Source organism: Silurus aristotelis (assembly GCF_946808225.1).
Source record: "Silurus aristotelis genome assembly, chromosome: 4".
NCBI classification, from domain to species: Eukaryota; Metazoa; Chordata; class Actinopteri; order Siluriformes; family Siluridae; genus Silurus; species Silurus aristotelis.
Genome location: NC_139577.1, coordinates 26,431,747 through 26,457,831, shown reverse-complemented (window position 1 = coordinate 26,457,831; position 26,085 = coordinate 26,431,747). Strand labels below are relative to the sequence as shown.

The following is a 26,085-nucleotide window of genomic DNA, read 5'->3' as shown; positions in this document are numbered from 1 at the left end:
TAGTCCAGTCTCGAAATTACCAAAGACTGAACAAGCACCTCAGCAGCCTGTGTGGACAGAAATGGTAGAATCCTTCGGATGTTGCAGAGAAGAGATCAGTGGTAAGAAAACCCATGTGAGGATGTGACTTCGCGTTTAGATGGGTATAGAGGGAGAAAAAGAGGGGACCAAGTACCGAGCCTTGTGGGACACCAGTGTAGAGTCTGCGTAAGGTGAAGATGTGGACCCCCTTCATGTTACCTGGGATGAGCGACCTTCCAGCTAGGAAGAAAACCATTCCCATGCTGTTCCACGAATACCGAGGCTCTTGAGGGTAGATAAAAGAGTCTTGTGGTCGACTGTGTTGAATGCTGCTGAATGATCAAGGAGGATGAGTACAGATGACAGCTTGACTGATTGAGCAGCATGCAGTTTCTCAGAAAAAGCCACAAGAGCCATCTCTGTGGAATGTGAAGCCAGACTGATTTGGATCATAGAGGTTGTTCTGTGAGAGATAGACAGACAGTTGTTTAAAAACAGTGTGTTCCAGAGATTTAGAAGGAAATGAGAGAAGTGATAGCAGTCTGTAGTTGTTGATTTCTGCTGAATCCAGAGCAGGTTTCCTCAAGATGGAAATAACCCTTGCTTGCTTTCAGATAGTTGGCACATGACTAGATGTTTAGGACACATTGATGATTGTGGAGATGAAGGGCAGGAGGTGTTGTAAGATGGTCTGAAGCGTAGTTGAAGAGATTGGATCCAGAGGGCAGGTGGTGGGATTGCAAGATTAGATGACTTGCAGTATATCATCTTCTGTTATGGTTGATTGGATGATTTGAGTTTTTCAGATACTGCTGATGTCCTACGATTTTGTTTGTTTTGAACGTTTGAACGTTTGGATAGAATGGTGCAGAAACACATCCAGTGACATGTAGTTCTACTGGTAAAACTCCACTGTTAATAAGGGGAATCATAAGGTAGATCTTCATCAGATTTGATCTTTCCCCTCAAGCTTTCACATGATGTTGCTTTCTAATATTATTTTTTTGTTTAAATAAAGAATGACAGGAAAGCATAAACCTCTGACTTCTGACTGCTTTCAAGGCATTTTCTTGTTATTTATATTCCAATGTTTTTAAGCATTGATAAATTCCATTCCAGTAACAAATAATGTATTTTCTTCTAAGAAGTGTATACTTTTTCAGGAAATAAAATGTTATGGTTTTGGAATAAAGAAAAATCATTTAAAGTGCTTTCTTGCCTTTATTAGTTAAACTTCCTAATAAAAACAAGAAGAGGAATTAAACTGGATTACTGCTTTTTAATATGCCCACTGAGCCATGACCTAAAAATCTAAAAATACCACACAATATCTTCAGGCAAGTCTGTGCACCCTCATTACCACCAAAATGTACCTGAGCCATTAGAGCTGCTGATATTAATAGCAAGGAAACTGTGTTTATTTCCACTGACAATGAATACAGAACTTTTCCTTCCTAAAAACAGAATTTTAACAGTCCATTTCAGATTTTAAACCCTGCCTGTTTGATAGAAATCTGAAATCTATAATAGCCCAGCATTCTGAAATCACTTATAGCTGAAGTTAGTTTGTTGATGAACAGTAAAATATGTTAATTCATTATTAAACTCACACCACTGAACACCATTGTAATCCTATGCCCTTATAAATTAACATTAAACCCCCTAGGACTTTCTTTTGAATTAAGTCTTTATACTGCTTTGCCTATTCCAATCTTATATGAAAAAAGCTTTAAAGCCTTTAATTATGGTTGATGGCAGCAAGCTTCCAGCTGTGACTAAACACTTTAATCACAATCTAAACAGCACACTGAAGACAATAACCTGTGTCTTTGTGTTTCACCTTTTTTTTTGCGCAGTCTGCATTGCCGTGTGTGAAAGTCTACTCAAGCTGTCCTGACATTTCACATGTTGCATCTGTTACCTTGCGACTATTAGTCATAAAAAGATGAGAGGTAATTTCTGACATATTTCACAAGTGATTATATACTAATCACCTTATCATAAAAGAAAATGTATGGTATTTTTTCTTTAAGCATTTTCTACAGTACAGTAATGATGTTCAAAGGGGCTGTGCATATTTTATCCTGCATTTACTGTTCTGTTTTTGTGAAATTGTGTATTTTTTTCAAAATATTAATATATCATGAAAGCTGGCTAACCTCTGTTCTCCTGATATTTCCAGGCTAAAATCTGAATTCAACACACCCCTAACCAGCTCTTACCCTTTAAATGAATTATTAAATTGAGTGTTTAAATGTTGCAATCAGCTGTATAATGAACATGTTTAGCATTTTTCTCACTCACTCACTCACTCACTCACTCACTCACTCACTCACTTACTTACAGCAACTTCTTTTTTTTTCAGTTCATCTTTGAGAATCATCCGAACCTATAGGATGCACCCTGGATGGCACAATGCACATACACATTCCCATCTATGTACAAATTGTTTTAGCAAATCCACCGAATGGCATATTTTAAGTAGGTGGGAAGAAACCGGAAACCCCAGAGGAACCTCACAGGGGCATGGAATAAAAATGTAGCAGAACTCTGCACCACTGCACCAGTGCACCAGCGACTAGAAACATTACACTGAACAAAAAAGTGATTAATGTAATTAAATGTACTTAATAACATGAAAAAAAAAGAATTTGTTGTTATTATTAAAAAGTCATTAGTTTTAAATTGGAGGCATTAGTTCATGAAATGTTTGAAATAAAATAATTTTTGAATATAAAATAAATAGTCTGTAATGTCTTTGAAGAAATACCTTAAATACTTCGCTTTGAGGCAGTTGTATAGCTGAACAGGGGTTTAACGGTACAAAAAATTAGTACGTACCATTAACATTTGTGATCATAAACATTTGAACGGTTTACATTTTTAATAAAAAGCCTACATGGTTAAAGAATATATAAAAATCATATTTTATAATATTTTATAAAAATAGAATAAATCAAATTAATGCAACACACTTTTTATTATATTGATTAAATTGATAAATCATTTAAATTGGCACAAATAATATTAATAAAACATTTTAATGAAATAAAATGAATTAAATAGTTTACATTTGTTAGATTTGTTGTTTGTGTGTGTGTGTGTGTGTGTGTGTGTGTGTGTGTGTATGTGTGTGTGTGTGTGTGTGTGTGTGTTTGTTTGTTTTACATTTAATATATATTTTCTGAAAGATATGATCTACATAACAGTTCTGCTTATTTCAGCATACTTTAACAAATATCTACATTCCCTCCATTCTTCATGAATTCACTCCCTCGATATGTGGAATTCTTCAAATTTTCTCCTTTTAAGAGAAATTCTTGAAGCTGGACATAAAACACCAAAGAATTCATCGTGCTAGCATTAGCTGCTAACCAGGAAGTGGAACCAGGAAGATGTTTTATTCGTCAGTTATATGCAGGATAAAACTTGAAGTGAAATGAAATAATAAAAATCTTGACTCTTGAATCCTTCCCGCTAGCGCTATTGATTCTTTGCCGTTTTCATGCATGTGCAAATCAAATCTTGTTTTCTGTGCAGAGTATGTACCCACAGTGACACTGCTTTAACTGTATTGTCTTTTTTATACCCCTGGCGTTGTTGTGTATATTTTCAAGTAAAAAAAAATAAGTGTAAAAATGTGCTTAAAGTGCGAAGCGGAGACTAAACAAACTTGCGGGCCGGCATTTTATACGTCCCTGAGGGAACTCAGGTTGTAACTATGTTCCGCAAGTAAAAAGTATATGTGTTTACCGGACCGAAAGCTCTGTACCGAAAAACTTTGGTACAAATATGTGTGACATGTGCATGTAATAAACATTAGCACATAGGCTTTGAGTGTGAAAAACATAAATATATGTATCTAATATTTTTTTTAATGTAGTATATCCAGTATATCCACATAGTAAATATTAAAAGTACAAAAGATAAGTATACCATCCAAATGTACAAGTTTAGTACAGTTTTTTTTCTAAACACTTATATATTAATTATTTATTATATATTTATATATTTTATATTTATTATTTTCCTGCATGAACATATTTTCATGGGCAGATATACAAGCAAAGAGAGCCACACAAAACTTATTTACATTTAATAATAATAATAATAATAATAATAATTAAATAATAAAAAAAAATAAAATAAAATAATAATAATAATAATAATAATAATAATAATAACGATAATAATAAGTCTCTATTGACCTTTTTTTTTTTTTAACATCACAGATGCTATGAAATCATGAACATGATAACAGAAAAAAACACCTCAGGAGGTGTTAAAGAGCCGAGGTTTTTGTCTCATTCTGACCGACTATGTCTCTATATGTGTGTGTGTGTGTGTGTGTGTGTGTGTGTTTGTGTTCATGCAGCAGAGACACGTGACTCCTCCACTTGAGCTTCATCGCTCCAATGACGAGTGATGACGCACCCCATTTAAAACCGTCTGCCTCTCTGCAGGACAAGTTCAATGTGTGTGTGTGTGTGTGTGTGTGTGTGTGTGTGTGTGTGTGTGTGTGTGTGTGTGTGTGTGTGTGTGTGGCTAACCAAGTGAGCATTGTCACATCATAAGGCTTCCAAAGTTTTTTTTACTTTTTTTTTTTTGCAAATAAGCTATCCAAGAATGTGACTCAAAGTGACTTCTCACTTCTCTTACTTCTCCTTTCCTCCTTCTTTTCTTGAATTCTGTCCATTTTTCTGCACTCATTGGCCTTTTTTTACATTTCATTGCACATTTTCTTTCTATCTTCTTCTCTGAACACTGTAGCAGAGTAAAATATTGTATGGGTATTTTGGTGCGTGTATCAGATTTAGAGAAGTCGGATCAGGCTGTGTGTGCAGTGGAGTGAAAGAGTGGAAAAAAATGTTGGACCTTTAAAAAAACACCCACTCAAAAGACTCTCTTTATCTTCCATTTTTTTTCCTGCCATTAGACAGAAAAATGCAGATGCATTTTAAGATAGATAGATAGATAGATAGATAGATAGATAGATAGATAGATAGATAGATAGATAGATAGATAGATAGATAGATAGATAGATAGATAGATAGATAGATAGATAGATAGATAGATAGATAGATAGATAGATAGATAGAAAAGGTGTGAGCCAACAGAACCAGATAGAGGAGATGGTGATACTGACGTAAATCGTGAAAAGGAGGGAGGGTGTGAAAATGTGAGAATGTGTTAGCAGGCCAGAGAGAGAGAGAGAGAGAGAGAGAGAGAGAGAGAGAGAGAGAGAGAGAGAGAGAGAGAGAGAAAGAGAGAGAGAGAGAGAGAGAGAGAGAGAGAGAGAGAGAGAGAGAGATGTCAGAGAAAGCTTGATAAAGTATGAGAAAATGTATGCTAATGTCAAACACAGCAAGAACTAATCAACGCAAAATTTGCTGCATGTTCAGTCTGCATGTTGATTTTTTGTGCATTAGTGATTGTATCTGTGCATCGGTGCAAAACACACACAGAGTCATGCACACAGTTACTCCAAAAATGCAGTGAAAAGTTCCCCTGCAAAATTGAGACGTGAATTTCACGGTGTTGAAGCAACATCACAGTTCATGTACGTATGTTTCACGTGTGGGTGAACTTCCAGCTCGCAGCTTACTCTGACAAATCCCAACTTCCGCTCTCTAAAAAAGATCGTCTTCACCCCTCTCGCCCATCTATCTCACTTTTTCATTTTTTCGTTTACTTCATTCACTTGAGTGAGTCACCAGCAATCGTCACTAATATTAATCAATCGTCAACATGCTCCTCCTTCTTTAGCCAATCCATTGTGTCTTACTGTTGACTGGCATGGCTACTGGCCAGTAGGCTCCACAGATGGTGAGTGGGTTGGTGAGGGGGCACTGTTTGCTTGGCACATGCTGGGAGACTGAAATTTGGCCTTGTAAATTAACTGCTCTATCTCGGATAGCTTACGCAGACAGAGAGAGAGAGAGAGAGAGAGAGAGAGAGAGAGAGAGAGAGAGAGAGAGACAGAGAGACAGAGACAGACTTGATGACAGCATCAGCATCTCTTTATTATCTTTGAGTGCATATCACTTGTTGAACTCTTTTCAAATAATATTTTATCTCTTTATTAGAGTATGTGTGTTTATGAAACTGATTGTGAACATTTGTATTGCACTCAAGTGCTTTTGGGTGCTGGATGGCATCCAGAGAACAAATAGAGACTCCCACACGAAATTAAGTTGAAAAGCACAAATAGTCATTTATTTCTCTTTCTGCTGAAATGACAGCACTTATTTGTTGACACACATTCATTGATTCACACACACAGTAGCACACACATACTTCGGGTTAAAAGGTATAACTAAGCTTTGGTCATCTGTGACAGCCGTGGGGAAGGAAAAGCCCCCAGGTCACTGGAGAGCACCTTTTTGCAGTTTGACCTTGCCCTTATAGCTGTTGGTTGCATCATATGTAGAACATGTTACATATAGAAAATAAATTTAAAAAAATACACAGACTAACTTTGTCATGGCAACATTTAAACCTGTTGGAAAAATACAATTACAGACACGACTCAAAGAAAATATTGCTCAAAGAACCCATTCAAATAAAATAGTATTTCTCTAAAAATAAAACTCTAGCTAAGGCTCATGATATCAGCTTCCCTCTTCCATCGTACTTTTTTGAGTCGACATTTGATTTGCCATCCTTAGCCAGAGAGATGCTGCAGGACATTAAGTTTTTATTCCATCTCAGTGCATCACTTTGTTTTCCACTGAGCATTTCTCTATCTCACTCTGCCACCCACATCCACCCATTCACCCCTGCTTTATTCTCCTACATTCTCTCTCTCTATCTCTCTCTCTCTCTCTCTCTCTCTCTCTCTCTCTCTCTCTCTCTCTCTCTCTCTCTCTCTCCCTTCCTCTCTTTCTCTAACAGACACACAAACTAATTCATTCTCTCTCATTTCCATTTGTCTTTGCCTTTTTTATTACCTTTTTACCTTAACTTCTATTTCTGCACCATAATAAAGAATAAAAAAAGCTATCTATACCTATACCTCCTACTGTCTTTCTCTTGCTGCCAAATCCATTACACCTCTTCAGGCAGTCAACGAGAGAGTGAGGAATAAAGACCGTAAGGATTTGACAGCACAGCTGGAGAAAGTTAAAATGCAAAAACGTTTAGAAGAAGGGCTGGCTGAAAATAAAAATTGTATCCCCACTCCTACATATGTTTAAAGACAGCGACAGAAAGAATAAAAACAATTACTATCCTTCTTCATCTGACTATCTAACACCCTTCCTATCTTGGAGGTGGTAGCTCAGTGGGTAAAGTGCTGGGTTACTGATTGGAAAATCGTGAGGTTGGGTTCAAGACCCTGTATTGCCAAGATGGCACTCTTGGGCCCTTGAGCAAAGCTCCTAACCCTTTGTGCTCCAGGGGCATCATATCTTGGCTTCCGAGCATAGGATATGCGAAAAAAGAATTGTGCTGTAATGTATATGTAACCATCCCATGATATCATTAATGATGTTCACTATCGCATTGGTTTCTGGTGTTGGACAATGTGCCAAATGTCAAGACATTAGTCAACTCACTTCCTCATACTGTTTGTCAGTTCTTTTACACTGTTTGTCCAGTATTATGTGTCCATGCTCACTAATTTCAAGATGTATAAAATCTTTCATGTCATTGCATTTTCTTCAGATTTTTTTGATCCAGTGTTTGAAAACCCTTGGCTCCCTCAGTGGTCCAATTTTTAGGTTTATATTTAGGTTGTTTGGTTGTTGTTTTTGTATGAGGTTGAGGTATGAGGTTTTCACATAATGTTCATTTTGTTTTTAGGGAAAAGATCATATGATCATTGAAGCTGTAAGAGGTTAAAAGGAGAGTCTCACAATGAGCAAATTAATAGACAAATTTGTTTATATTTGAAAAAAGGAAAAAAAAAGTGAAAAAATGTCCATGACAAACTTTCACATAAAAGACATGAAACAAATTCATTCACACTAATTGTTGCTGACAGGTTGATCTTACTAATCGCTGACAACAACAAAAACGATATTCCTGACATTCTGAGATCAGAGATCAGTAAATATAAACAGACAGATCAGTAAACATTCAAGACATGTTTTGCTCTATGTACAGCTTTCCTGTTAATGATAAAATGATAAATTTAAAGGATGTTACTGATGACTTAATTGCTATTAGAAGACAAATAAGTAGACAAAAGTCATGGTTCTTGCATTTCCCTTTCTTAGTAATGTTGTCTTGTTCTTTCTCTCTCTTTTTCTTTCCCTGCATGGCTCCCTGTCTCTTGCTCTTTCTGCTTGTTTCTTTCTGTATTTCAGACATCTCTTTCATTCATCAGTCTCAATTATTTTCACAGACCTTTTCCTTATCACTTTTAACACCTCTTGCCCTTTCATACTCCATCACTTGGCTTGCCTTGTATCTTATGATATCCTCTGACATCTGTTCTAATGTTCTAATGAATAAAATTGGACAGTTCGTTAAAATTGTAATGTAATCTAAAGAACTGATAAAACCAGTATAGTGTTAGAAAACATGTCTACCTAACATTACTATAAGCAGTGCCAATTGTAGCACTGAAACTGTAACACTTTGAGTAACAGTATTAGCTGCAGTTATAAAGACAGTTATAGTCATTGGACCATCACAAGCAGCATTTACAATAGCCAAAATAGCACTAATAGCAGCCAAAAAAGGCAGAAGTATACAAATGTTGTACATAAACCTACTATGGAACCATATATCCCCAGTCCATACAGACTGTGATATATATATATGTATATATATGTATGAAAATTCCACAAGGAAGGAGGACAGTGTACCTGTTGACTAAACTAGCCCTCTGGTAGTAGCAATCATTCCCTTCCATTGTGTTAATGGCCTGCACTGCAGTACCTGCCCTGAATTCCCTGCTTCCCCTACTGTATCCTAAATCAGTGTAGTGCCCTCTAGTTGTCTGGATAACCTAGAGGCTCAAACTGAACAGAACAGAGATACAGTTACGGTAGAAGTTAAACAGGAACCGGGTATGTGAGAGTAAGGTTGAGTAAATGGGGTCTTCATTCCTCCAGAATGGGGAAGAAGAAATGGGGGATCAAGATCCCTTAATACAATACAAAAATTCAGCCAAAGAGAAGGTGGATAGATACAGTCAAGATGGACATTGAAACTAGCAGGAGAGTAGAAGGTAAAGACGAATATGAAGAAGAGAAGGGGGGAAGGCTGTCAAAGTCAGGGCATTCCAAATCGAAGCAGCGCAGCGAGGTGATACCTGCATCCTCGTTGCCATAGTTGGCCCAATACTCTTCCTTTTCCAACTTAGGAAGCAGTGCCTCTTCCTCACCCAGCTCATACTTCGTGGATGAGGATGTGATTGAGGGTTTGCCACCAGAATAGGGATGGGCTTTCACGGTTTCTGAGCTCTTCTCAAAAATGCCCTTGGTGGAGCTGACAGGCTTGTGCTTGGAGAACCACCAGCGGGTCTTGGTGCTGAAGGTAGTGGTGGTGGTTCCAGCTAAGGAACCAGGGTCTGGGAGGGGGCACAGGGCAAAGTCCATCTCACGCAGGAAGCGAAGGTCCAGGCCACGGCGGGGAGCAGGAGAAGCACAGAGCAGCTCAGAACTGGAGACCCGGTTGGACCTGAAGAACTCCCAGAGTGGACGTGCTTCACAGCCACAGGTCCAGGGGTTGTTGTTTAGCCGCAGGAACTCAATGGACTCCACATCACGCATCGCTTGGCCAGGCAGCTCAGCCAATGAGTTGTTGAAAAGGAAGAGCATAGTAAGGCGGCCCAGGTCACGAAAGGCGCGGCGGTTGACCTGTCGGATGCGATTGTCATGCAGCAGCAGGCGGTCCAGGTTGACCAGGCCATGGAACACATTCTCAGACAGTGTACGGATACGGTTGCCATGCAGGTAGAGCTGGCTGAGGTTGATAAGATCGGCAAACAGGTCATCCTGGAGGAAGTGGAGCTGGTTCTCTTGCAGATACAGGTACTGCAAGCTGTAAAGCTTGTAAAAGATGTCATGGGGGAGGGCAGCCAGACGACAGCGGTGCATGTGGAGGCTCTGCAGCTTCTCCAGACCACGAAAAGCTCCACCCTCCAGGCGACGCAGATGAGGGTTATCACCCAAATCCAGCTCCTCCAGATCACGCAGCTCACTGAAAGCACCAGCCTCAATCCAGGTGATGTTGTTAGAGAAAAGCCAAAGTACCTGAAGGGTAGGAGAGAGTATTGCAAGAAAGATGGGGGAGAGGGTGAAAGAAATAAGGATGGTGATAAAGGAGTGGAGGAAAAGAATAAACAAAGTAGGATGAGCAGAAAAACAAAAAAATGGGTAAAAGTTGTGAAAAAAAGGATGATGGTTAATGGATTTGATAAGAGAAAATAGAGATAGACAGTGGAAAGAAAGGAAGTGATAGAGAACAAGAGGGGTGAAAACTGAGTTAGTTGAATGTAATACATTTACACCTAATGCTTTACACAAGAAGCACTTATACACACGTTCTCACACTCTTGCAGTCTACATACCTGAGTTCCAAAGCCAAAGGAGCCCACTCTCAGCTCTGTGATGCGATTGTTTTGCAGAAAGACGCGCTGTGACTCGTAGGGGACACCGGACGGCACAAAAGTGAAGTTCCGCGCCTGGCAGCTTACGGTCATGGGAGAAGGGTAACACACGCACAGGTGCGGGCAGCTCTGCACAGGTGCAGGCTTAACCACAACCAACCAGACCACCAGCCAGAGCGAGAGACCACCTAAGAAAACAGGTGATAAGGTAAAAAGTGTTACTTAAACTGTTATTAAATGATGGCTTATAAGTACCAAAAGCATGTTTTAGGTTCTAATGCATTTCTGTTTTACAATAAATCAGGCAAAATATTATCAACATTAACTTATGAATAACAGTAACATTTAGACCAAATGCTTTATGCAAAATTTTTTCACCATGCTTCCAAAACATGTCTTTACGCATCTTGTAAAGTTGTATCTTTATTATGGGTAACATTCGTTTGCACTGAAATTACACGTTTTTCTTTTCTACAGTATTTAAATAATTACTTGGAACAGTGAAACTAAGTTTTAGCGCTACAGCCTCACACTTGAGCCCATGAAACAAGAAGATTGCAGAAGGTACTTACTTTTAAAGTCGTGCGCCATGGAGCTTCGTCGGCTCCGCGTAAAGGCAGAAGTTTCCATTCCGAACCAAAGCCGAAAGCGAGTTAGCCTTAAGGAGGCGATCGGTTCCTTGCTATCTCCGCTGATGCTCTGGTTCCTGAGTCGGAGCGACTGATGAGAGCGAGTGCCGAATGCTTGCACCAGCCACCGTTTATAGTCGCCCGGCGGCGCGGCGCCTACGTCGGTGGGCACCACGGAATCTCTCCTACGTCATCACCTGGGTCAGGCTCGAGCGAGGGGGTGGAAGAACGGAAGAAGGGGGGGCTGTGTTGCCAGATTGTTCAGTTGGACCGCCCTAATTATAATGGAATAATAGCTATTGTTGTTGGATACTGCCAACTCTTTCTAAAGCATTTGGCAATGTTTGGAGCTGTGTACACATTTGTTATAATATTGTATATGGATAATAGTTTTGTGTGATTATGAATAATACATTAGCTTATAATAAGTTTGTAATGTGTTTTTTAAACTGCGAATGGATAGGGGGAAAAAATAAGTCAACCCACTCTGGCAACCCTTTGGATAGGAACGCGGGTGCGCGCAAGGGACCGAGGAGTGGAGGATGCAAATGAGCGTATCCATCCTTCGAGAGCGCGCGCAACCGATAAGGCTCGGGGGAAGTCGGGCTTTGAGCAGATTGGTTCACAGACACGCGTTACGCGCAACGTGTCGCGCGCGCACGAGACAATGGGAGAGGCGGGGAACGGAGAGAGCTCGGGCACCGAGCCCGTCAATGATGACTAGAACGAGAAGAGGAGGATAGGACCAGAGAGAAGTGTGCATACGACTCGTTTGGTAGAGTGAAAGAGAGGTCCAGTTTATAGCTATGGTTCTTCAAGTGGGGTCACAATTAATGGTCCTTCAAGGGTCCATTATCCGTCATTAATTTTGAATAAATCTATGTATTAAATATATGTTTTGTATATATCTATAATATATACGAGAGAGTGAGGAATAAAGACCGTAAGGATTTGACAGCACAGCTGGAGAAAGTTAAAATGCAAAAACGTTTAGAAGAAGGGCTGGCTGAAAATAAAAATTGTATCCCCACTCCTACATATGTTTAAAGACAGAGACAGAAAGAATAAAAACAATTACTATCCTTCTTCATCTGACTATCTAACACCCTTCCTATCTTGGAGGTGGTAGCTCAGTGGTTAAAGTGCTGGGTTACTGATTGGAAAATCGTGAGGTTGGGTTCAAGACCCTGTATTGCCAAGATGGCACTCTTGGGCCCTTGAGCAAAGCTCCTAACCCTTTGTGCTCCAGGGGCATCATATCTTGGCTTCCGAGCATAGGATATGCGAAAAAAGAATTGTGCTGTAATGTATATGTAACCATCCCATGATATCATTAATGATGTTCACTATCGCATTGGTTTCTGGTGTTGGACAATGTGCCAAATGTCAAGACATTAGTCAACTCACTTCCTCATACTGTTTGTCAGTTCTTTTACACTGTTTGTCCAGTATTATGTGTCCATGCTCACTAATTTCAAGATGTATAAAATCTTTCATGTCATTGCATTTTCTTCAGATTTTTTTGATCCAGTGTTTGAAAACCCTTGGCTCCCTCAGTGGTCCAATTTTTAGGTTTATATTTAGGTTGTTTGGTTGTTGTTTTTGTATGAGGTTGAGGTATGAGGTTTTCACATAATGTTCATTTTGTTTTTAGGGAAAAGATCATATGATCATTGAAGCTGTAAGAGGTTAAAAGGAGAGTCTCACAATGAGCAAATTAATAGACAAATTTGTTTATATTTGAAAAAAGGAAAGAAAAAGTGAAACAATGTCCATGACAAACTTTCACATAAAAGACATGAAACAAATTCATTCACACTAATTGTTGCTGACAGGTTGATCTTACTAATCGCTGACAACAACAAAAACGATATTCCTGACATTCTGAGATCAGAGATCAGTAAATATAAACAGACAGATCAGTAAACATTCAAGACATGTTTTGCTCTATGTACAGCTTTCCTGTTGATGATAAAATGATAAATTTAAAGGATGTTACTGATGACTTAATTGCTATTAGAAGACAAATAAGTAGACAAAAGTCATGGTTCTTGCATTTCCCTTTCTTAGTAATGTTGTCTTGTTCTTTCTCTCTCTTTTTCTTTCCCTGCATGGCTCCCTGTCTCTTGCTCTTTCTGCTTGTTTCTTTCTGTATTTCAGACATCTCTTTCATTCATCAGTCTCAATTATTTTCACAGACCTTTTCCTTATCACTTTTAACACCTCTTGCCCTTTCATACTCCATCACTTGGCTTGCCTTGTATCTTATGATATCCTCTGACATCTGTTCTAATGTTCTAATGAATAAAATTGGACAGTTCGTTAAAATTGTAATGTAATCTAAAGAACTGATAAAACCAGTATAGTGTTAGAAAACATGTCTACCTAACATTACTATAAGCAGTGCCAATTGTAGCACTGAAACTGTAACACTTTGAGTAACAGTATTAGCTGCAGTTATAAAGACAGTTATAGTCATTGGACCATCACAAGCAGCATTTACAATAGCCAAAATAGCACTAATAGCAGCCAAAAAAGGCAGAAGTATACAAATGTTGTACATAAACCTACTATGGAACCATATATCCCCAGTCCATACAGACTGTGATATATATATATGTATATATATGTATGAAAATTCCACAAGGAAGGAGGACAGTGTACCTGTTGACTAAACTAGCCCTCTGGTAGTAGCAATCATTCCCTTCCATTGTGTTAATGGCCTGCACTGCAGTACCTGCCCTGAATTCCCTGCTTCCCCTACTGTATCCTAAATCAGTGTAGTGCCCTCTAGTTGTCTGGATAACCTAGAGGCTCAAACTGAACAGAACAGAGATACAGTTACGGTAGAAGTTAAACAGGAACCGGGTATGTGAGAGTAAGGTTGAGTAAATGGGGTCTTCATTCCTCCAGAATGGGGAAGAAGAAATGGGGGATCAAGATCCCTTAATACAATACAAAAATTCAGCCAAAGAGAAGGTGGATAGATACAGTCAAGATGGACATTGAAACTAGCAGGAGAGTAGAAGGTAAAGACGAATATGAAGAAGAGAAGGGGGGAAGGCTGTCAAAGTCAGGGCATTCCAATTCGAAGCAGCGCAGCGAGGTGATACCTGCATCCTCGTTGCCATAGTTAGCCCAATACTCTTCCTTTTCCAACTTAGGAAGCAGTGCCTCTTCCTCGCCCAGCTCATACTTCGTGGATGAGGATGTGATTGAGGGTTTGCCACCAGAATAGGGATGGGCTTTCACGGTTTCTGAGCTCTTCTCAAAAATGCCCTTGGTGGAGCTGACAGGCTTGTGCTTGGAGAACCACCAGCGGGTCTTGGTGCTGAAGGTAGTGGTGGTGGTTCCAGCTAAGGAACCAGGGTCTGGGAGGGGGCACAGGGCAAAGTCCATCTCACGCAGGAAGCGAAGGTCCAGGCCACGGCGGGGAGCAGGAGAAGCACAGAGCAGCTCAGAACTGGAGACCCGGTTGGACCTGAAGAACTCCCAGAGTGGACGTGCTTCACAGCCACAGGTCCAGGGGTTGTTGTTTAGCCGCAGGAACTCAATGGACTCCACATCACGCATCGCTTGGCCAGGCAGCTCAGCCAATGAGTTGTTGAAAAGGAAGAGCATAGTAAGGCGGCCCAGGTCACGAAAGGCGCGGCGGTTGACCTGTCGGATGCGATTGTCATGCAGCAGCAGGCGGTCCAGGTTGACCAGGCCATGGAACACATTCTCAGACAGTGTACGGATACGGTTGCCATGCAGGTAGAGCTGGCTGAGGTTGATAAGATCGGCAAACAGGTCATCCTGGAGGAAGTGGAGCTGGTTCTCTTGCAGATACAGGTACTGCAAGCTGTAAAGCTTGTAAAAGATGTCATGGGGGAGGGCAGCCAGACGACAGCGGTGCATGTGGAGGCTCTGCAGCTTCTCCAGACCACGAAAAGCTCCACCCTCCAGGCGACGCAGATGAGGGTTATCACCCAAATCCAGCTCCTCCAGATCACGCAGCTCACTGAAAGCACCAGCCTCAATCCAGGTGATGTTGTTAGAGAAAAGCCAAAGTACCTGGAGGGTAGGAGAGAGTATTGCAAGAAAGATGGGGGAGAGTGTGAAGGAAATAAGGATGGTGATAAAGGAGTGGAGGAAAAGAATAAACAAAGTAGGATGAGCAGAAAAACAAAAAAATGGGTAAAAGTTGTGAAAAAAAGGATGATGGTTAATGGATTTGATAAGAGAAAATAGAGATAGACAGTGGAAAGAAAAGAAGTGATAGAGAACAAGAGGGGTGAAAACTGAGTTAGTTGAATGTAATACATTTACACCTAATGCTTTACACAAGAAGCACTTATACACACGTTCTCACACTCTTGCAGTCTACATACCTGAGTTCCAAAGCCAAAGGAGCCCACTCTCAGCTCTGTGATGCGATTGTTTTGCAGAAAGACGCGCTGTGACTCGTAGGGGACACCGGACGGCACAAAAGTGAAGTTCTGCGCCTGGCAGCTTACGGTCATGGGAGAAGGGTAACACACGCACAGGTGCGGGCAGCTCTGCACAGGTGCAGGCTTAACCACAACCAACCAGACCACCAGCCAGAGCGAGAGACCACCTAAGAAAACAGGTGATAAGGTAAAAAGTGTTACTTAAACTGTTATTAAATGATGGCTTATAAGTACCAAAAGCATGTTTTAGGTTCTAATGCATTTCTGTTTAACAATAAATCAGGCAAAATATTAACTTATCAACATTAACTTATGAATAACAGTAACATTTAGACCAAATGCTTATGCAAAGTACAAAAAAAAAGAAAATTTTTCTTCCAAAACATGTCTTTACGCATCTTGTAAAGTTGTATCTTTATTATGGGTAACATTCGTTTGCACTGAAATTACACGTTTTTCTTTTCTACAGTATTTAAATAATTACTTGGAACAGTGAAACTAAGTTTTAGCGCTACAGCCTCACACTTGAGCCCATGAAACAAGAAGATTGCAGAAGGTACTTACTTTTAAAGTCGTGCGCCATGGAGCTTCGTCGGCTCCGCGTAAAGGCAGAAGTTTCCATTCCGAACCAAAGCCGAAAGCGAGTTAGCCTTAAGGAGGCGATCGGTTCCTTGCTATCTCCGCTGATGCTCTGGTTCCTGAGTCGGAGCGACTGATGAGAGCGAGTGCCGAATGCTTGCACCAGCCACCGTTTATAGTCGCCCGGCGGCGCGGCGCCTACGTCGGTGGGCACCACGGAATCTCTCCTACGTCATCACCTGGGCCAGGCTCGAGCGAGGGGGTGGAAGAACGGAAGAAGGGGGGGCTGTGTTGCCAGATTGTTCAGTTGGACCGCCCTAATTATAATGGAATGATAGCTATTGTTGTTGGATACTGCCAACTCTTTCTAAAGCATTTGGCAATGTTTGGAGCTGTGTACACATTTGTTATAATATTGTATATGGATAATAGTTGTGTGTGATTATGAATAATACATTAGCTTATAATAAGTTTGTAATGTGTTTTTTAAACTGCGAATGGATAGGGGGAAAAAATAAGTCAACCCACTCTGGCAACCCTTTGGATAGGAACGCGGGTGCGCGCAAGGGACCGAGGAGTGGAGGATGCAAATGAGCGTATCCATCCTTCGAGAGCGCGCGCAACCGATATGGCTCGGGGGAAGTCGGGCTTTGAGCAGATTGGTTCACAGACACGCGTTACGCGCAACGTGTCGCGCGCGCACGAGACAATGGGAGAGGCGGGGAACGGAGAGAGCTCGGGCACCGAGCCCGTCAATGATGACTAGAACGAGAAGAGGAGGATAGGACCAGAGAGAAGTGTGCATACGACTCGTTTGGTAGAGTGAAAGAGAGGTCCAGTTTATAGCTATGGTTCTTCAAGTGGGGTCACAATTAATGGTCCTTCAAGGGTCCATTATCCGTCATTAATTTTGAATAAATCTATGTATTAAATATATGTTTTGTATATATCTATAATATATAAAATGTCACTCCATTTAATATGTCGCTTAAATGTGCCATGTTCCATCTTCATAAGGTGCTCTTTGGTTAAGTAGGTAAAGCAAAAAGTTGATTTCACAGCTGTGTATAAGTATGAACACTGAAAAAGTGTCCATGTTGGAAAGTAATTTTACTCTCACACTAACCTGGGGTTAAATAAAGTCACTAATTCGAATAGACACATAAAGGACACTCTTCTAGCTTGTTGGTACCTTCAAAAACCATAATGTATTTCAAAGTAACCGTTCCAATGAAAGAAAATGACATCAGTGTTAGGCAGACAGCCAAAGTGACTGACAGACAGACAGACAGACAGACAGACAGACAGACAGACAGCAGACAGATAGACAGAGAAAACATGAAGAGCCTGAGGATGTCCATGTTATTCAACACCGCCTACACTCGCTTTCAAGTTTTGGATACCGCATCCCTCTCTCCCGTTCCACCTCCACACCAACACTGCATGACTGGGCAAACAGGCTTTCCCCGCTCCACCTACAACAAGCAACCAGCTGGGAGTTTTGTGTAAGTGTGTGTACATGTGTGTATTTGTGTACTCGTATATGCGTGTTCGTGTGTGTGTGTGCATGTAAGCGTGACTCTTTGCATGTATCATCACCAGGCCGAAGGCATAGCATGACTGACACCAATTATACAGAACTCTGTTTGGAGAGGAGGAGAGAAAAAAGAGCTTGAGTGATGGAAAAATGAAAAGTTCAAAGCTGACTAAATCTGAAGAATATAAATTCGTGAATAATAATTAAGGAATCGATAGCTAACAAGACACGATCAGTGGCAGAACTTTCTTGAAAATCTTTTGCCTGAAATTTGCAGTCAATATTTTGATATAAAGATTTTGTTTGGGTTTGAAGTTTATTTGTTTCTAAACTTTTGAGTCGAAAGATAACAATATTTGTAATATATTCATATTGTATATTTTATTGTATATATTTATATATTCTTGCATATTCAAGGGGATTTAGTGGAACACACTATATCATTATCGTTTTTAAACCTCAAGTAAAAGCAGTAGTGCTGATGCCATGAAATATTTATTTAATTTATCAAACAATTGTACAGCAAAAATAATTGACAGACATAGAAATGTGACATGAAGTTAATAAGGTTATATGGTTATCAATTTTGCAATGAAAGAACAAAAAACCTCGTTTAGAACTGTGAAGTGTGGAGTCTCGGGATGTAGAGAATTAGACTTTAAAAGGACTTTTAAATAATTAATTAGAGAAACAGTATTTAAATACTTTCATCTTCTCTTGAACAGCATAGAACATAAAACAACTCAGTCTACATTTTTCTTATTAGTGTGATGAAAGCCAAACTCCATAAATAATTCAACCAAGGCTTTGCAGAAGTTTTTTCAGCATGTCTTTTCTGTTCTTCAGATATAGCCTGAATGATTTATTAAAAAAAATGATGTTAAAGACCTACCAACTAAAACACGCACACACAAATGAATAGAAAATTAGTTTATCTGAAAGCTCAACTCATTGTAATGTTGGCTAAGGAGATGAATAAGGCAGGAAAATCAATTAGTCACAGTCATAAAATCAATAAATGCAAGTAATATGTGTGCATGAGGAAGAATAAATGATTCATTAAGAAAGTAAAAGTCAGTGTAGGATTGTTATTACACAAAGTAGGGACGGGGGATAGAAACTTAAAACTATACCATGATATTTTACAGTCTTTTTAGCTGTAAAGGTATAAATGAGCGCATATTCGACCAAAATCACATCAGAATACAGTCTTGAACGCCTGGCAAACACAAACATTGATCCAAAAATGTCTAAATGTATCCTGACAACCATCAAATACTAAAGTATACCAATTAAAGAGGCTAGAAATAGAACTCAATGAAAATTCCAGTGAAAATGCAAATACCAATACAGGATTCAGGATCTAACACCAGGAAAAACTAATGGAAGTGTTGCGATAAATACATTTTGTTTGGTAATGTGCATTTAATAAATAGTGCAAACTTAACAAGTCTGCTGCAAATAATGATTCAGCCCAACACAGAAACATGTCATCATATCTTGTATTATGGGATGACAAATTATTATCATGGGGAGAATTGTACTAGGTAGATCATGGACAATATGATATGACAAAGCCCTAACACCCAACCACTAGCACTAGTTGAAATCATCAAAACATTACATTCTGTTTAAAAACATATAAATTTAAGTAAAAATCCACAGCTGGACATTCATTTATACATTTGTGATGGAGGTGTAGTTTCTAGTGTTTTGGGACAACCAGGATGCTCTCCAGTCCTCCACTGTGCTTTCAACACCTCCAAGAGTAACACTGCAACTGGGCTGACTTCTCCATGCGTCACCATAAGGAATACAAATAAGGTAGATAACAAGCGATGACGTTATGAACATGGAGGCTGGGACAAGGCAATTTACAGCTGTAGGAGGAATCTAGCATGTGTTTTCACACATATTATTACAGGATCGTTTTTTTCTGAAGATAAGATGTTACTGGGCCAGGATTTCTGAAAAGCTGCTACAGAAATAACATTAATGTTTTATTTTTAATATTTCATTAAAGCATTTGGAATAAAATGTCCTTTTAAATAATCTTTAGCCTGTATGATCTAACGTGTGAAATAAACGGCAACAGTTTCATCATCTTCTGAAAGTCAAAACCTTAAACAGAGCATTTCCATTCGAATATGAATCCATATCTGAGGAATGGTGGAGTGGCAGGAGGTGTTATGTTCCAGTGTGCCCTTATGCCTGGTTTATCTGTTTTATAGACATATAGGAACAGGAAAAATAATAATAGGGTGCTTAAAAGATTAGCCAGAACTAATCACACTAAAACAGCATTTGTAAATATGTTACATGCTGTAATGTCATAAAATAAATATATACACCAAACAGGCATAACTTTATGGTCATCGATCAGGGATAACATTATGACCACCTGCCTAATATTGTGTTGGTCCCCCTTTAACTCCCAAAACAGTCATGACCTGTCGAGCATTAACAGCATTTACTTTTTCAGCAGTTTGAGCTACAGGAACTCGTCAATTGGATCGGACCACTGTCCCTCCCCTGGAACACTTTTCATGCATACTGACCATTGCAGACCGGGAACATCCCACAAGAGCTGCGGTTTTGAAGATTCTCTGACTTAGTCATCTATCCATCACAATTTGGCTCTTGTCAAACCTGCTTTTAACACATCAACTTTGAGGACAAAATGTTTACTTGCTGCCTAATATATCCCACCCACTAACAGGTGCCATGATGAAGAGATAATCATTGTTGTTCACTTCACCTGTCATAATGTTAAATCATAAATTTATGCCTGATTGGTGTGCATATATAAGTTAATTAATTGCAAAATGTTATCCCTTCATTTAGTCATTCTTAATAATGGACTGGTTTTAGAGCATATCCCAGGAATAATGTGTGAAAGAACGGGAGCTAAAAAATCTTACAAATGAATATGTGACAAACAAGTAAATAAAAATATAAGTATGTATCATGCTTCAATATGCAAATCCAGTCATTGCAACACCTGGGTTTCACATAGTTAAGTGGGTAAGAGCATTTCTAATGTGCATATTCATAAAATAGCTGAGGTTTCTTGGTATTGCAAAGAATATAATTTGTTATTCACAGCTCCAGGGTTCCTAATTCAACCTTGAGCTTGGGTTACTGTATGTGAACAATTTCTATGTCTCCTTTATGTGTAGGTTTCCTTCAGGGTCCTGCTTCTGTGTGTAAATTAGTGTGTACATTGAGCCCTGTGATGCCTGAGGTCCCATTCAAGCTGTATACCAACCTCACATCCAATGTTTAATGGGCTCTGGATCCACCATGGCCTGGTTAGGAAAAAATGCTGTTATTGAAGATGCATGCATTTTTACCCAGTAGTAGATAAAGAACTGAAATCCCTTTATTGTTTTAGCATATTTCTATTGTTTTATGCTCTGACACTTCTCGAGTGAATAACAGCAGATTGAGTGATGGAAGTATCATCTCAAGGTTTTGACTTCTGGCTTCGGCATGCTGAGTTTCACCAGACAGTTTGCTGAAGACATTTGTTTTGTCCAGATTGAGCCACAAAGCAGGATTTCTGTCTTATTCTTGTGTAACTGGCCAGGACTGCATAAACTGTCGAAACAAGTTCATGCTTATAATAAAGGCATCAAAATCCAGAGAGAGCATCAAAGTTTAGATGACTAAGAAAGGACCCTGGTTGTGCGTGTGTATACAAAAAAAAGTCCACCTCAGTGATAAAAGGCTTTACGTCCCCACCCCTTTTTTTCCGCTCCTCGTTTTGGTAGGGAGGATGGATATGACGAGGCATCCCACTGACGCTCTGTGCCTCTAATGATATGAACACATAATTAAATGCAAATCCCTGCTGTGGTTTCTTCATGTTCATACCCCTAGTTTTCATGCACTCTCACTCTAAACTGCATCTCTTTTCAATCTCTGCCTCCCTCACTTTCCACCCTCTCTGTCTTCATTCTCATTTCCCCCCACCCACTCTTTCTGGTCTCTCTCATTTCTGTCCTCAGAGGTGTGCCATGTACCAGTAATGATGCATCAACCTTCCCACCTCTTGTCCTATTCTTCCCTACGTTTCATCACAATTTATCAGCTCCAGGATATGTATTATTCAGCATGTTTTCCGGATGGACCATTACCGCATCGTAAGAGTGTTCATGGGGATTCGACTGAGTACAGGTTTTTGCCAGGCATTTTTTTAGATAGCATTTCTGTTATGTAAAGTTTCAAGAACTGGAAGTTATTTACCATTAAGAATGGTAAACTGGGATGTTGTAAAGTGGCTGTTTCCCTTGTTATATGCAATCACTCAGGCTTTTTAATGGTGGCATGACAGGATGATTTATGTTCCACTGTGCCCTCATTCATGTTTTACTTGCTGCTTCTCACTTTTAGTTTTGCTGTCACAGATAGACCAGCCAGAGTCCCTGCTTCAGCTCTCCTACAGTGTACACTGTTTTCAAACAGCGGAGGATAAAAGCATACCTAATAATCTGATCTTTCTCTCTGTCAAGCTGCACCTGTACTGATGTTGCTGGTGACACACTTCTACTCCCAACCAGCGCAATTCATCCTTATGCTTTTTTTTTACAGCGCTTGTGACTCATCTTCTGCTTCTATGGACTGTCCCATCTTACACCCTTCTCAAAAAATTAACTTCCCAAGATTTACACTTGACAACAATCATTTTATGTTATAATCTAGATTATGCATCTGTCCTAAATTCCAAAAATCCATTCTTCTTATCTATCCGATCCTTGAAGAGCGCAAGTCCCCTTTACAGTCTGCTTCCTCAAAGGTTTCCCTTACCACTGTCACCTCTGTCTCTCTTATTATACATCTGCATTTCTGTAAAGCTATTTGGTTTTTAAATTTATTGTTAAAAATCCTATATAAACACTGAGTTTAATAAATTTAAATGGTTTCTTATGTGCCATAATTTTTTGTTTAACTCACTAGGTATTTTGTGTTTAAAGTAATAAGCAGATGTATAAGCCTTGTGCTTATTACAGCAGTTTGCTGTCTCTGTGGCCTCTGTCTTGTTTATTGCTTTGAAAGCAATCAAATCTCAGCATACACTCTTTCAAGGCTACATCACTTATAACCTCCATTTATTGGTGCCTGTGGAGTGTGCTAGAAACTAATGGTATGTGTCTTGCATGTATTTTAGAAGTCTTTCACTGGAAATGGCCAACCTGTGACTATTAAATTCACTGCATGTGGTAGTGTAAACATCCTGTGTTAATTACACTGAATACAAAGAGACACTGGGACAAACCTACATTATAAAAAGGGGGGGAGGCAGTGTGGCATAGTCATTCTTCTTTTATGTAAAAGGCATGTCATATCCATTTATTTTTCTGCTTCTTTAATTCTTTCATGCTTCTGCAGATTTGATGAACCATCAGGTTCATTAGATATTTAAGCTACAGGCTTTCATGAGAAAGTTTCCTATTTTTTTTTTCTTAAGAAAGATGTTTTAGGTATTAAGTAATTGGGCCTCTGGGTAACAATTTCAGACATAAATCCAACAATTTCTCTCATATGCCAAGAAAAGGAACATTAATCATGAAATGTTATTGTTAACTAGAACGTCTTGATAAACACAGCAGCAGAATTTAGTCATTCACTCTTACATTTTAGGGAAGTTCATCAGCAAAACATTACTGTAACTAACTATTTGAGAGAGCGATAAATGTTGACCTTGTGTTACATTGAATATAAGAAGCAAATGATGTACTGTATCTCAACTATATTTCACATCACTGTTTTAACAATTGCAACATTTTAATTGAAGTCATTGCAGACCGCATACCACCTGTTGATTCAGTTTGCTCTCCAAGCAACACTTTTACTGTATTGGTCTTAGCATGTCATGAATTTGGTCTCAACTAGTTCAGATGAGCACATGAGACAATGTGCACCACGATTTAAAGCAGCTTGATCAACAAATTGTTCATCAAAGGCATTATCTCTCAAACCTTTATCTTCCTGCAGAGTATTGGTTCAATTCAAAATAAATACACTTAGGATCAGAAGTGTTAGTATTGTGTTTGAACAAAAAAGGCATGAATGCAGAACTGAAAGCATTTCAGAGTAATTGCACATTGACTAAAAATTCAATATGCTTCAAGAACTTAGAATTAAACCAAACATTTCTCTACAATAAAAAGAAAATCCATCTGGCTTATTCTAAAAGGAACAGAGAAGGTGTTTTTTTGTGTGTCTTTCAAAAAAGTAAGTGAAAATAAAAAAAAAAAGGCTAATACTAATATTTTTTCAAAAGTTTGTTTCAACAGAGCTCCCAAGTTCCTGAAATGAGTATAATAGTAACACTGAAAAGGAAACATGCTGATGTCAGACGTGTATTTGGAGTTTTTATTGCTGCATCATCCCCAATAACGCACAAGCAGCTTTATTAGAAAGAGACATGCGGTCACGCCTCTAACAGTGCCTGAGCGACAAGCTTTCAGGCTGCTCTTATGCGCCTTGACAGAATCTATTGAATTTTATTATTGTTCTCGCCGTCTTTCTCTCCTGCCTACTCTCTCTAACACACTTTCTCACTCTTACACTCATCCACCCTTCCTAAACACAAGTCATGCTCTCCATCTTTGTCAGCCCCTGCCGTCATTTCCGATTCTCCATACACAGCTTGAATAGAGATGCAGTGTTTGTTTGATGAAGCTTCAGTGCAGCCCTTTAAATGCAACTAATTAAGGCAAATGTACTGAAGGGCCATTTCAAGTACACCACAGTGAAAAAAACAATTGTTGACTGCTACTGGAACTGAAACACATTCAGAGACTCATTCTCCATAGAAAGCTCTTTCCCATTAATTACGTCAACCTATAAAGTAGTGTTACTGCAATCTCTGTCATTTTCTGCACTGAATATTAGTAGTTTGCATCTTTATTACTTACCATAATTGCAAAAAATTAATTGTTAACTAAATAAAGCTTTTTATTCCATTTCTTTTAGATGGCTGAATTGAGCAGAGAATCAGAGAAACAGAGACGCTCGGAGATACACAGCATATTCTCAAGGCTTCATTCAGGTGCTTTACACTAAAATCATGAGTGTGAAATCTACACATGCTGTTCTACACTTGCCTCATATGTGCAGTGTAGGTGTTATTTCAACATTGAAGATGATTAAAGATATACAGTGTTTGAGTGTTTTTTTTGGCCCAAACCTTTTTCACTTGGTTTATTTCACCAATATTGCAGAAAGAATACCTGCATTGTACATGCTTAAAATAATAATAATATTACATAAATATAAAACACAATAGGGCATGCTGTTGGAAAAGAATCAAAGAGTCAGCATGAGGAAAAGTCCATGACATCTTTTATTCCTTTTACATCTTAGTTATTTCCCAATGATTACATTTTCTTATTAATTATTGAACAACATATTGTACTTTTTAAATATTTTTTTTACATTATATTATATTTACATTTAATGTGTAGCAGTCACAAAACAAATGTGTTTTTCTGTGATTACAATATAGCAAAACACAATTATTGATATCTCCTTTGTCTATAACCTTTATCGGCATCTCCTTTTTTTGTCTTTTTTTAGATTTAATAAAACAAACACATCTCAGCCAGCCATTTGAACTGAAAAGATGGGAAAAAAACCCTTACTGTCCAGCAAGCTTGAGAAAACACCAATTAATTAGAATAAGTGCATTCATATAAGCGTGTGATTTGTCTTGAAGTTAGTAATGCTGTCAGAGCTGCTGTTATAGTAAAGTCACATTCAAACTTTCTAAAGTGTTGTGTTCTAAGTACACAAAAATGAAAGGAATTTTTCTGGCACCAGCATCACTCAATACCTAAACCACTGAGCAGGTGCTATTAGCTCACTTAGCTTGTACTGATTCAAATGCCACCTTTAATTACGAGTTCATTCAAGGGAAAAATCAATAGAAAGGTTGAATCAATAGATCTAGTCAAGCTAGTTTAGTGCAGAAACTCATGTTTTCATATCCCAGCACTACCAATCTCCTAGGGTTGTGGCTTTGAGCAAGACACTTCTTTTTATTATTTCTTCTTCTGACCTTCTGCTCAGTTGTAGCTAGCATTGACAACAAGTTAGGTTTGTTTTGACGCATCAGCCAAAATAAAAACTATAAAACTGATAAAATCCTAAGAGTCCTTAGATAGAAAGATAGAACACCTGAATCCCAAAAGCAAAAATATCTTTCTGGATTGACCAACTTTACTGATAGACTTGTAAACAAGTCCTACTTATAAAGCATAGAGTGCCACAGAGACAGAAGTTTCTCCTTGAGTCAGATATTTTATTGACTGCTGGCAG

General features: G+C 39.0%; 2 protein-coding genes across 2 annotated transcripts; both read right to left on the bottom strand.

Moving 5' to 3' along the window:
* Nucleotides 1-7,890: 7,890 nt before the first annotated feature.
* Nucleotides 7,891-11,362, bottom strand: LOC310725588 (reticulon-4 receptor-like 2). The gene is made up of 4 exons (XM_083540576.1): nucleotides 11,155-11,362; nucleotides 10,544-10,770; nucleotides 8,108-10,226; nucleotides 7,891-8,046 (listed from the first exon to the last, which is right to left on the bottom strand). The coding sequence occupies exons 1-3, from the start codon at nucleotides 11,210-11,212 to the stop codon at nucleotides 9,135-9,137; spliced, it is 1,377 nt and encodes a 458-aa protein (XP_083396702.1). The 5' UTR covers nucleotides 11,213-11,362; the 3' UTR covers nucleotides 7,891-8,046; nucleotides 8,108-9,134.
* A 1,786-nt stretch (nucleotides 11,363-13,148) lies between these two features.
* On the bottom strand, nucleotides 13,149-16,389 carry rtn4rl2a (reticulon 4 receptor-like 2 a). Its single transcript, XM_083539659.1, has 3 exons — nucleotides 16,209-16,389; nucleotides 15,585-15,811; nucleotides 13,149-15,267 (listed from the first exon to the last, which is right to left on the bottom strand). Exons 1-3 carry the CDS (start codon nucleotides 16,264-16,266, stop codon nucleotides 14,176-14,178), a joined length of 1,377 nt encoding a protein of 458 aa, XP_083395785.1. The 5' UTR covers nucleotides 16,267-16,389; the 3' UTR covers nucleotides 13,149-14,175.
* Between the last annotated feature and the right edge of the window lie 9,696 nt (nucleotides 16,390-26,085).